This window comes from Lagenorhynchus albirostris, chromosome 3 (genome assembly GCF_949774975.1).
Source record: "Lagenorhynchus albirostris chromosome 3, mLagAlb1.1, whole genome shotgun sequence".
In the NCBI taxonomy this organism is placed as follows: domain Eukaryota; kingdom Metazoa; phylum Chordata; class Mammalia; order Artiodactyla; family Delphinidae; genus Lagenorhynchus; species Lagenorhynchus albirostris.
In genome coordinates this window covers 6,348,341-6,361,182 of record NC_083097.1, presented here as the reverse complement: position 1 = coordinate 6,361,182, position 12,842 = coordinate 6,348,341, and the positions used below count along the sequence as shown (strand labels likewise).

Genomic DNA, 12,842 nt, shown 5'->3' with positions numbered 1-12,842 from the left:
TCTGATTTTTCGGGGTGGGGGGATGAATGCATTTTGAATAGTGTCACACATTACAACTTAATGATTTTCCCATGTGGAATCTACTGATCTTTAAAAAATATGCTACTGAACACACTATGCTCTCATTTTCTCTCTATAATTATGTATCATGTTGTTTATCAGTAATTTACTTGGGGAGGATTAGGCAGAGTTAAAAATTTTTTTAAAGATGAAATACTACTAACAAAAGCTATTATTAAGGATGCTTGCGGTGAAATGAATGAACTGTCTCAGAAAACTTGGCTTTGTCATGATAAGTATGACAGAGTTTGGGGGGAAATTCTTTTGGAAAACATGTCATTATTTTCAAATAATAGGATTGAAATAAGAGAGGAATGATAATTTAAAAGTACTCACTTTTGTGCATTGATTCCATCAATTGCTTGAATCATCCTTTCATTTAATTCCTCTTCAAATCTCTTCTTTTGTGACTTGGTTCTATATGAAGGAGGAAATATTTTGGGTAAGAATATTATTACTAAACTAAACAGTAAGCCTGTGTGTCTATGATGCCAAAATCTCTGTCTGAATCTGTTAACTGAATTTTTTTTTAAAAAGGAAACAGTCTATGTGCAGCCTTTTCTCTATTAACATATAGCCACTCTGTGGATTGAATGAATTGGCTAGAGTTTTTGGTGCAGTAAAATGTTGCCTTACTACTCAGAGTGAAATTAAAAAGCAACACTGAAAGATATGTCCTTGGTGTCTGAGATAAAAGAAATTTCTGTCCCAAGAGATGCACTAGCCCTTGAATTTTTGCCTTTATAAACTTTATATTATGACAGAACATACTGGCTTTGGAAATTCCCTTGTAAAAATTTGGTGTGGTTGACAAAATAATCATTCCTATTTTATGCTTTCCTTGGTCAATTTTCAAGAATTTTCAGAACTAAAGTCTTACTTGAGACACGTCAAAGCTTCGTTGCATGTATTTAAATGTTCCTCAGTTTTGGAAAGCACTATTCACAGAAAACCCCACTTATATGTGCAGACCGCTCACTTGATCTTGGAAGTAAATAATCTTCAGTCATAATATAAAATGTTTTGCAAATAAATTGTGCCAAGATAAGAATGAGTTCTCCAAGGTTAATTTGACAATTAGCATGAGAATGCTGCTAAGGAGAAAATCAAAATAATACTTGTTTTTAAAAGTTAAACATCTACTGCAAAGAGTATAAGCACATCTGGCCCTTCCCGAACTGGCCTGACCGAGCCTGCACCTGAGTCTGGGTGTCTGAGTCACCTAGTCCCATGGGAGTGATCACGAGGCTTCTTTGTCTTGTGGTTGGTTAAGTTACTCACTGAATAGACCTCCTACTCTGGAATAAAAATAATACTTTTCTGAGTTTAGAACTGCCTCTATATATAGATAAGAATAGTATTAAGTGTGCAATGTCATATTTATCTGTAATAATATCTCATGGAATTATCATTAATGAGATGGATGGGTAATCTACCTACATTATATCATTGTTTGTGGATTCACACTTTCAGGTCCTGCTTTCTTTAAACAGGCTAAGGGCAGTTTTGGTTCAAAAACAGAACGATATTAAGTGATCCACCTGTAGACACTAAGCCAATGGAATTAAGAGGTTTTAGCCTGCCAAATTCCAAGCTAAATTGGAAGGCAAATTAATTTTGATCCTTCTTTTAAAAAAAGCATGGCATCTTAGCAATCATCTAAGATGGCTCATTCTCATTTATGGTTGAGGTGCTACCTTCATTTTAGACTCTTCTTTTTCTTTTAATCAGCCCTATGCCAAGTGTTGAGATTCCTGACTTCAGTTTGGTGGCTTTCTCTTTCAAAAAGTGTCTCCAAGTGTGAGAAGGAACAGTGTCGGTGCCTTGAGCTCACAAGAAAATTTAACCCTTCAATCATATGTCCAGGGTGCTAACAATGGCATTGCCGTTGTGAGTCTGTTTTAGGATTAGCTTAGATAATGCCTGTGCGGTGCTCAATGCAGTAAATGTGGCACATGAAGTAGCCAATAAATGCCTATTCTTATGCACCCTTTGTATTCACTAATTTTCTGGCTAACAGCTCTTAACATGTAGACAGTTTCCTTGTCTCCACAGTTTTGTGACCTCCGCTACAGAAGTGATACGAGACCCTTGGGGCTGATCATCTCCCCGCGAGGAGTTCTTAATTCACCAAGCAGGGCTTTATTCCTCAGACTTTCAACGTTTCAGCATTTTTGACCTTCCTGTCCTCATTCTTGCCCTACCGTTGGCTTCCCCAGTACTGAGTGTCCCCAACCCCTCTTTCCAATTCCTCTCCATTCTTTCTCCTGAGCTCCTTCCCCGACCTGTCCCACCCCCAGGCCTGGGCCACTATATCTAAAGAGGCGTGGAAGAGGTCCTGCTTTATCTCAGGTGATGCTTCACTGCCCTGTGGTGCCCACTCACTGCCAGGCTGTGGGCTCAGAGAGGTTTTAGGACCTTGGCCATGTTACATAGGCAGGACGTACAAAGGAAGTCCCAGGTGAGGCTGATTTGAAAGCCGAGCTCTCTCTGTGAGGCTTGGGGAAACCAAAGATCAACCACCATGGAGGGAAGTGGAGTAGATGTGGAGGAAGCTCTTTGGAGGGTAGGCAGGACAGGAGAGCAGCTACGAACACAGGTTTTGGTGTCACAGACCCTGGGCATAACCATGGCCTCGCCTCCACAGTCATGTGACTCTGGTCACCTCCTAACCCAGCACCTTGGTTTCTTCCCTCCTAAAATGATAATGGCAATTTCATCTACCTTGGAGTAACCCTGTAGGGATGAAATTAGGTTTCCCATATGCCTGGTACAGATAAAACCGACAGCTTCTGATCACTGTCTTCCAGACAGCACTCATCCCCAAATACACTGCCCACATCATACTGGCACTGCACGAGGCATTTCCCACTAGACAGATGAGAGGACATAGCACATATAAGGCGGAAGGACGACCATGAAATTCTGTAGACAGTTGTTCGCAGATGTGCTAGTCTCTTATTGGCCTGAAGAGTCAAGCCTTCTCAAGATATGTCACAGGTCCCAAATATTTCTTAAATTACCTTAAGCTCTCTTTAATTTGGTATTTGCCACTTAAAAAATAACATTTCAAAAGCCCAAGAACCCAATTTTCCTTATAACATAGGGCTCTAAGTGTTATATGTCAATGTTAACATTTCAAATTTTACACAAAATACAAATTAGAGCTCATTACAACAAAAATAAAGTAACATAGAGGGGTCTGAAACAGTGTGCCCTAAAGATCTGGCAGGGAATGATCTAACTACTTTCAGGCAATGCGTTTTCTACAGGGATAAACTCACATCTCTGTGGAGAAAGAAAGGCTGACTCAAGTTTGGGGCCTTTCATTAATTATCCTAACATCTTCAATAAGAAGTACTTAGCTCCCAGACCAATGCAAAAGTAAGACTCTGAGCCCCAAAGCTAGAGGAACACAGACAAGGAAAAGGGTTAGTGTCTGTCTGTGATCTTGTGAAGATGGCAACAGGGACCTACAGGCCTTTGTGGAAGCAATTTTTCTTTTTTTTTTTTGCGGTATGCAGGCCTCTCACTGTTGTGGCCTCTCTCGTTGCGGAGCACAGGCTCCGGACGCGCAGGCTCAGCGGCCATGGCTCATGGGCCCAGCCGCTCTGCAGCATGTGGGATCCTCCCGGACTGGGGCACGAACCCATGTCCCCTGCATCGGCAGGCGGACTCTCAACCACTGCGCCACCAGGGAAGCACCAATTTTTCTTTTTTTGAGCAGGGTGGGCTGCACTTCTTTTCACTATAGAAAGGCTGGACTTAACCTTGCTTTTATTTCTAGGATTCAACCCCACAAACATCATTTTAAGTAAGTTACTCATTTTAAGAAAGTTCAATTTTTTACTACAGATTAATATGAAGAAGAATCATTTTAAGAAAACAATTTAAAGTTCTAAAGTGTTTACTAGGCAGTGTTTTCCTTTTCCCTCTTTTAACTCTAATAAAATGACACCAATAATCCTACTTTTAGAAGCTGAAAGCAATTTAGTAGGGGCTTTCACAAGTAGTTGCACTTTTTTCAGAAGAAGTAGACTTCAAAATTACTATAATTGATGATAATTACTTTCAGGAATAAATAAAAAACAATTAAGCCTTTAAAAAATTAGAAAGTGGAACATATACACATATACTATACCTTAAGGTGCGACTTTGAAAATTATGCTGACCCATTGGTACATCCTAGTAAAAAAAAAGAGTATTAGTTGCCAAAAACATACTTTAAGAATCTTTCAGTGATAAGGATGTATATATATTTCTTCTTCTATCATGGAAAATATCATTTAGGTAATAAATAACTACCCATGAGGAGAAAAAGAGCTTAATTATAAGTGTGAAACATGATTAAAAATTCAGTTTATATTTAGAATTTTTTTGTAATCTGTAAACTCTGGTGTCAGGATTGTGGTTTGAATTTTTAAAATTTCCATCCTGATATTTGCAGATATGATTTCAAACAACGCCTGCAGAGGACTGTTATTAAAGTTACTGTAGACAAATGATGGGAAAATGTAGTTTGGCATCAGACTGAAATTTAAAAAATGCTTTAAGACACAAACATGATCATAAAATCTATAGTCAATCCTTATCACTGACTGGGCTGTTAAGAAATGGGACTTTTGGTTAAGTGTGTGAAAGCGAGAATCATTGATCGAAAAGAAGAAATGTACATATGAGTGCTGGTAGTTCCTGAAAAAGGTCAATGACAGAGACAGACATTGGTCAGAGTTAATCAGCGGGGGTCTCCACTGCCAAATGTTCAATAATAGACTGAAAAAACCACAAGATTCACTTTCATACATTTAAATAAAATAAAATAATTAAAATAAAACTTGTAACAAAGTGGCTCCAAATAAACTGTTCTTTGTTGTTTGATCTCCAAGGTTAGATCAGGAAATGTATTCAGCCTAGGGAAAGGTGAGTCTTAAAAAAATAACTGAACTCCAAGTTTTACTATATAAAGTAAAACAATGCCTTATTTACCAGCTCTATCAACGTTAAATCAAGAGTCAATGAAGTTCTGCATAGGGGATTAGATAAAAGAAATAACTTTTGGCAATGATAATTGTTCAACCCTGGGATGTATTAATAAGAATGGCAATGGGATCTTTCTGGAACTGAGTAAGAGACACAGTCCTATGGGCTTCATGTGCTAATAACCAAAGCCTCAGATGTCCTCTGTCTCTACTAAGGCAGTCCCTAGGCTCCATCTCTGTGACTGGAGGCCAGCTGGTCAAGAAAACTGAGTTTGTCCCAGAGGCCCTCTGATTTTTATACACAATTTCCTGAAGTTCAACTCTCTAGCCAGTAACAACTCTCTTGAAAGAGGCATCTTCACTAACACATAATAGCAGATTAAAGTCAGGCTGAAATCTCTCCTTTAGTGTTTTGCTGAGATAGTAAGGCAGACAGTTGCTCTTAAGTCCTGAGACAAGAAAGACTGATAAGAAATTAGCAACCACATCAACATCAATCACACACCCAGAAAAGCAAGGCCTTATTTTCACAGGTACACATATGAAACAGCACAGAAAACCATGTTTTAATATTTAGATCTGATTCTTATTTCTTGAAAACCAACCGACCAGCCAACCGACCGACCGACCGACCAACTCTTGGTTTATAACAAATCTCGATGAGAGATATTAGCCATTAGTACTAATAATAAATGCAGTGTTGAGATGAAATTATCCAACTTTTTTCATAAGAGTGATAGAAGCATCGACTTTCCCTGACTACTAGATCCTAGGGTCTTAGGATACCTTTCCTCTAACAGGGTCTAGTTGCTGGAAGGTTCCAGTTGCCCCAATCCTGCCTCCTTGGATCTTTTCTCTTCTTATGATCTCATCCAGCTCCATGGCTTCAAATATCATCTAAAGCCGGATGCTTCTCACATCCACATCTCCATCTGGGACCTCCTCCCTGAGTTCCAGACTCACACACCCAACTGCCAACTTCCTAGCTGCACTTCGGTGTCTAAAAGGCATACTGATTTGAAGATGTCCATTAGGAAAACCTGGATTTTTTCATCTGAAATCCCCTGACTTTCCCTGAGTATTTGTCATCTCAGTTCATGACATCATCATTCTTCTAGGGGTGCAGCCAAAAAAGTGTGTATTCTTCCTTGATCCTCCTTTTCACACATACCCACTCCATCACCAAGGCTTATATGTTCCACTTTCAAATTATAACTTGAGTTTGCTTCTCACTGTTTCCACTACTAAAATCTTAGCATAAGAGGGCACCATCCTCCTCCCTTGGAACACTGCATTCTTGCTCCATTACCCAGAGTATTAATTATACTATGCCCTCCCCTTGGGTAAGACCCTCTAACGACTTCCCATCACAATCAGAATAAATTATACATGATTACTTAGAGCCTCTCGCCCTGATGACCTCCCTTTGCTTTATTGCTGATGACGCTACAGCCACACCAGCCTTCTCTCTGCCCTCAAAGATGCCAATTCATTTCCATCTCAGGGCCACAGAATTTGATTTGCCACCGACTTCCCCCCTTCTCCGAGATGTCCCCAGCCACCCCATCCAGAGTAGCCACACCATTCACTCCCAAAGACGATACTCCATTTTCTCTTCATCATGGCCCTGAGCAGGCACCTGGAGTGATCTTGTTTGTTCATTTGCGTCCGACTTAGGGTCTCTCTCTTTCCAACAGAATGCAAACTCTTCTAGGACTTGCCCTGGTGGTCTCCCTTGTTGACTGACTGAGGGATCATGATCTGTCAGATCATTTATTTTTCAGTTGAAAAAGAACAAAGGAAGTTGAGAGAAGAGATATAACTGAGACAAAACAAGAATGCTGAGCCCCTGCCTTTTGGGCTTGTGTGTGTGATTGTGAAATGTCCACTTTTACCTGACAGCCTGGTATGTTTCTTTTTCTCATCAGCTAATAAGAATTATGTAACATCCCATTTTCTTTCTTTACCTCAAATGCATCCCTAATACAATTAATGCCATTCTGCATGAAATTTTACTCAGAGACTGTTTTAAAATCTAACTATACCATTGGGATTATTCTAAGTGCTCAACTGTGTTTACTTTTCTTTCCTCTTATGAGTTTTTCTATTGTCTATCTGCACTTCAGCTATCTTATTGAGAATGTCCCTGCTGCAAGAAGCATTGGGACTTTATTCTCTGTTGGAAGTAAGGATGATGTAAATAAGGATATCCAACAATAGAAGGTACATTGCTTCTGACACAGCCTGAACCTCTGGGTGATGAAGAGACAGTTTTATTGATGCCACTCAAATTCCAAGGACATCATGCCTTCATTTGTTCTCTTACTAAGATGCTCGGGCTTTCTATTGTACTTCATAATAGCAGAAGCAAAACACAAACCTGGATTTAAAAAAAGAGTTCAGCTGTATTCAGTTGCTACTGTCAGTTGTAAATTAGAGTCTTGGGTAATAAGGTTATAATGCAAAATCACTCTAGGTTAAAACCCTTAGCAATGCGGGGTTGGTGCTCATTGATAACCTGATATCTGTAAGGAATATCTGAGAATGCCAATCTGAGAAGTCGGAGATAGTGAGCTTGCCTCATTACAGACAAAAGTTACTTTGGCAGGAGATGCCTTTTGGGGAACTAGCTTTCGCCCAGCGCTAGGGCATGGGGAGGGCGTACCGTGGTGCTGATCTTGCCGTTCTCCGTGGTCATGCTGTCTCTGTGATGCAGGTGTGCAAAGGGCTTGGCCGCTCCCCAGGACTCCAGGTACCGGGTCATGCGGACGGAAGCCCTCATCTTGGCTCCATCGAGGGTGGCTCGAGGTCTGAAGAGGTGCTGGGGGCTCCGTCGTTCTCCCTTGGGGTTAGAAACAAAGCATGACACCTGGCGGGGCACAGGTGCACAGCCTCCCGCCTTCCTGCTCTGCCCACCAAGAAGCCTCCCTTGAGTAAGCAGATTCCTCTAACATCATGCCCTTCACTTTCCTGGTTCCTACTCTCATTCCTTCAGTGACTTGTATTCAGCGCCATGAGCTGTTGGAGACCAATGATTTGTTTTTCATACAACAAAACTTACCTGTATTTGAAACTTAGAGAAAAATAATAGCTATTTTAAGGGATGTTTTTATAAAGTTGATTCTTAGACAGAATATGCTGATCTGTTTCAATGTGTTCTTGATGGTTGTGTTTTTTCCTAAAGCGATTGGGGGTTTTCTGATGCTAAATGGCCCCGAATATCGGTGTTTTGGTGTTCTTTGCCTGAACGCAATGTTCTTTCTTTTTTTTTTTTCTTTTTTAATTGGGGGTATAGTTGCTTTACAACGTGGTGTTAGTTTCTGCTGTACAACAAAATGAATCAGCTATAAGTATACATCTATCCCCTCTCTCTCGGGCCTCCCTCCCACCCACCCCCATCCTGCCCATCTAGGTCACCACAGAGCACCGAGCTGAACTCAGTGTTCTTTGTACACATTTTTTTTAACCTCTTCCCTGTGCCGTCCCTGTCCCATCACCGCACAGTTCGTCCCGCTTGTCATACATTTGTCTCCAGATCAACCCTCTAGTCAGTTGGAAGTTTGTCTCTGAAGGTGAAACTGGGGTTTTAGGGAGGTTATTGTGAGTAAACATTAATAAACTTGATCTCCTTGATGTTATGATATTGGTTTTGACAATTCAGAGGTGTGTCTTGCTGCTCTCTGCACTATTTACCAGCCTGCAATTTGGAGGGAGTTTACAGAAACCCTCAGAGCTTCAGTTTCTTAATCTGTAAATAGCAGTAGTACCCATTTGGCAGGAATTTGGGAAGGGTTAAAAGAGATGAGAACTCTAAGCCCCTGCTCTGGCCTGACACGTGGTGTGAAGAGTTAGAGCCAGCAGCTGTCTGCATGCGATGAATGGTGTTCACTGTATCAAAGTTACCATATCGGCACATAATGTACTCACACAAGTGTATACATGACATTTACTTGCCAATATTCCAGAAGTTTCTTCTTTCCCTTTTTCTTATATCTTCATCCTACTTTGTCTCATTAGATTTTTATCATCCAAAGCCTTGAGCAAAATCCTTATCTTTATTTAATTTTCTAACTGCCAGGCGGGGTCCATCGTGGACTAACACACACATTGATCAACATTGACTAACCTATACAACCTCGTGATGCAGATAATACCCTTGTCATATAAACAAGTGATTCATTTCAAGTGTTTCTTTAATAAATATTTGAATCCATTGTTAAAAACACATACGCAGTTAAAGTAGTTTTAGAGGCAAAGATGAGCGAAGAATTACACTAGTTCTTGACTAAAAACACTTTCCATATGAGTACTTTGCCCTTTTCACTTTTAATAGTAGAAGTCATAGGCTAATTATAGACTCTTTACAATACTGACCTTGGGGTTGATTACAAAGTAGGTCTTCACCAAGTGCTGCTTTAAATATGGGTCTCTGATGTCACCGTCTCCTTCCTCCACTTTATAAGCCCCATTCAAGTGTTCCAGTGTGACGGAAGAGATGTGAACACGTCTGAAATTCCATTTTAAAACCACAATCAGGATATATAAGGAGGAACGTGCAAGAAGACTTTCTATTTATTTGGGATTTCAGAGAGAATTTCTTCTGCCCCAAGTGAAGGAAAGGCTATATGTTCTTAGTAAAACTGACTGTAATTAAGGTTCATAGTCTGTTAACCACTGCTTTGGAAAGATGCTCCCAGATGTCATGAGCTACTAATAGTTGGAGCTTCTCTGCACTCACAGAAACCTGCATGGTGAATTACAGCAATTAAAACTCGATCTTATCGAATTTTGGGGTATGAAGATATTTCTTTTTTTTGAAATGCATGCCAAAGTCATTTTAGGAAGTGTGCTGATCTGTAAAAGTATGGGCTTTCTTTCTCAATGCTTGTTCTCATGCTTCTCCAAATTACAGCACTTGCATCGAGATTCTCGTGTCATCTATCCAGATGGTACCGTTTGCTTATTTCAATAGTACTGATTTCAGAAGTTACCAATAATAGAGAAACGTCATATATCTCCACTGACTTATAAACCATCTTTAACTTAGGTTTCTATTCATAAATATGAAAATAAGTAGAAGTCTGTAATTTAGAATCTGACATCCACAGTCTTTGACCACGGGTCCCAGGGGTGGTTGCATTGGGGCTTGAGAGTTCATGTCCATCTGGTTAATGGAAAAGGCCACTGGGCGTGAGTAACGTGATACTAACCAAGGCAACAGAAATCACTGAGCAGTCGGTTATTAACCTGTCGACCTATTATTCCCAGCCCTGTAACCTGCTGGACGAGAGAAAGCCAATGTGCCGCCTTACCCGGGGACCCCTCCAGCTTCCATGTGGTTGGCCAGGGTAACGTCATGGGACCATACGTCATACTGCCACTTCTGCAGCCCGATCACGCCACAGAGGACGTTCCCAGAATGCACTCCCACGCGCATGTTGATGTCCACTCCAGTGGCGTCCCTCACTTTCCTAAAGGGAAGGAAAGTCACATCACCTTCCAGGACCAGCCTCTTCTTCCTTTAATTCCTGGCCAATTTTCTGGGCATTTTATCATTCAGAATGTCTCAGATTGTTGGAAATATTGTCATGAATTCTTACTGTGGCAGAAGATTGCTGCTCTGAGGCAAGAGAAAGGGATTTTTCTTCGGTTACTACCAGACTAAACCACCAGAGCCAAGCCAGTGCTCTGGCCGGTAAAGCGTCAGGATGGCAGGGGTCGTGAGGCAGCATTTTGGTTGTAGTTTCTACTTTTCAACCAATGTGTATCACGCACATAACACGTGCTGACACCTCCTCAGAATTTTCATACTAGACTCGTGTGACATTGCCTTGTACTGTCAGAAACAATCTTAGATGCCATCTAGTGCTTAGCATAACCTATGTCCCCAAGGAATATTTTCTGCTGATGAGACAATACGGCTTATTTGTGAGCTTAATAATGACTTTAGCCTGAGTAGGAATTAAAAAAAAAATAACCACGAAAGGAAAGCTTTTCAATTGTGCACATTCTTTAACAGAAAAGAGAAAAGAATACTCTTTAAGAAGCTTTAATAATGCATAAGGTATCATTAAAAAGAAACTCATTTTAAAAAAATCATTTAAAAAATACTTTAGGACTCTGTTGCCAACTCATTGAAAGAGACAAATGAAGAACTTCCTTTAAGCAAAAATAGCAATGCTTGGCGATGCTTATTTGTTTCTGCCAGTTAGATACATTTACCAATTAAAATTTTATTGTAAAAGAAGAATGCAGGAAGGTATCCCTAGTTACATGGAAAGAATCACCCCAAGAGGAAACGTGGAGGGAAGCAATGACACTGATTTCAACACAGCAAGTCGGAAGGGTTACCAGGTGTGGGATGCGGTAAAATGAACCTGAAACATCTCAAAATGACACAAGCATTAAATGATGCAGTGACATCATCTGAGCATACTACCAATAAAAAGAAATGGGTCCATGATGTAAAAATAAATGACGTCCTGAAAAAAGAATATAGAAGGCTGTCTCTTTCCCCTCCCTTCCTCTCTACCCTCCTTTCCTGTTCTCATTTTTTTTATAAAAAAGACAACCTATTTGGGGTACTTTACAAGTCATCCAAACCCTTCATTCCTGCTCCCACGAGGAGCATCTACATGACATAGGAGGCTTGTCCTACCACTCTGTCCCCATCAGCACTGAGTGTGGACAGCTGCCCGGGCCCTATCTGGTCCCCGTCTCTCCAGGCCTCTTCTCACTATGGTTCCTCTCTGCTCCCCACTCCCCTGAGTGTCCCCTTCCTGACAGGGCCCGGGAGTCACAAGGCCAGTCCGTGATAGAAGTGACTGGTTAATGATTCGACTCTAACAATCTCCACATGCTTCATGTCTTTTTTAGAGAAATGAGTTGATCAAGGGTCAGATGGCCTGATTGACCAAACGTTTTAATGCATGTAGATGAAATCTGTGTGATCTCTAGAAAAATGTTGAAATGATCCCTTAGAGCTTGCAATAATAGACAATCTTTCTAATTTAAGAGGAGCCTTAATCACTTACACAATCAGGGTCCTGAATATCACTGCCTTGATTAAGAACAGTTTACATTTTCATGATAGGAAAAAAAAAGCCTCTTTAAGCGTTGGGAATATTCCCAAACTGCAGCTGAAGTGCTTCTGCAGTGGTGAACTTAGCTAATGGGGAACAAGGATAAATGTGGAGGTCCAAACTTGGAAGGAAAAACACAGGCAAACATTTCTGGACCCATGTTGCTGGTTCCCACCAAAACTGGAGATAATCTGGCAAAATTCCAAGTGCCAAGCGTGTGCTTTCTCCTCAGCAGCTTGAAAAACTGAAATTCCTGTATTCACGCTCAACTTTTGGCTTAAGAAATGGGAATGAAAATGCTTGTCTTTGTGTGTGAGAGAGAACAAAGAATTTCTGAAATGTGCTGAGGTGTTCGCTCTTTTCCTGGCTTATATTGGGGGTGTAGCAAGACAACCTACTATTATTATTTTTTATTGCAGTATGGTTGATTTACAATGTAGTGTTAATTTCTGCTGTACAGCAAAATGATTCATATATATATATATATATTCTTTTTTATATTCTTTTCTTTATGGTTTATCACAGGATATTGAATATAGTTCCCTGTGCTATACAGTAGAACCTTGTTTATCCATCCTATATATAATAGTTTGCATCTGCTAATCCCAAACTCCCAATCCATCCCTCCCCCACTCTCCCTCCCCCTTGGCAACCACAAGTCTGTTCTCTATGTCTGTGAGTCTGTTTCTGTTTCATAGATAGGTTCATTTGTGTCACATTT

At 40.5% G+C, this 12,842-nt stretch overlaps 1 protein-coding gene across 1 annotated transcript in view; it reads right to left on the bottom strand.

The window, feature by feature from the left end:
• Positions 1-12,842, bottom strand: part of ADCY2 (adenylate cyclase 2) — a 434,114-nt gene that overhangs the window by 110,664 nt on the left and 310,608 nt on the right. The window contains exons 8-12 of the mRNA XM_060146855.1: positions 10,352-10,510; positions 9,414-9,546; positions 7,705-7,881; positions 4,202-4,245; positions 397-477 (exon numbers count right to left, since the gene is read on the bottom strand). Coding sequence (XP_060002838.1) covers positions 397-477; positions 4,202-4,245; positions 7,705-7,881; positions 9,414-9,546; positions 10,352-10,510 — 594 coding nt within the window. The remainder of the gene's footprint in view (positions 1-396; positions 478-4,201; positions 4,246-7,704; positions 7,882-9,413; positions 9,547-10,351; positions 10,511-12,842) is intronic.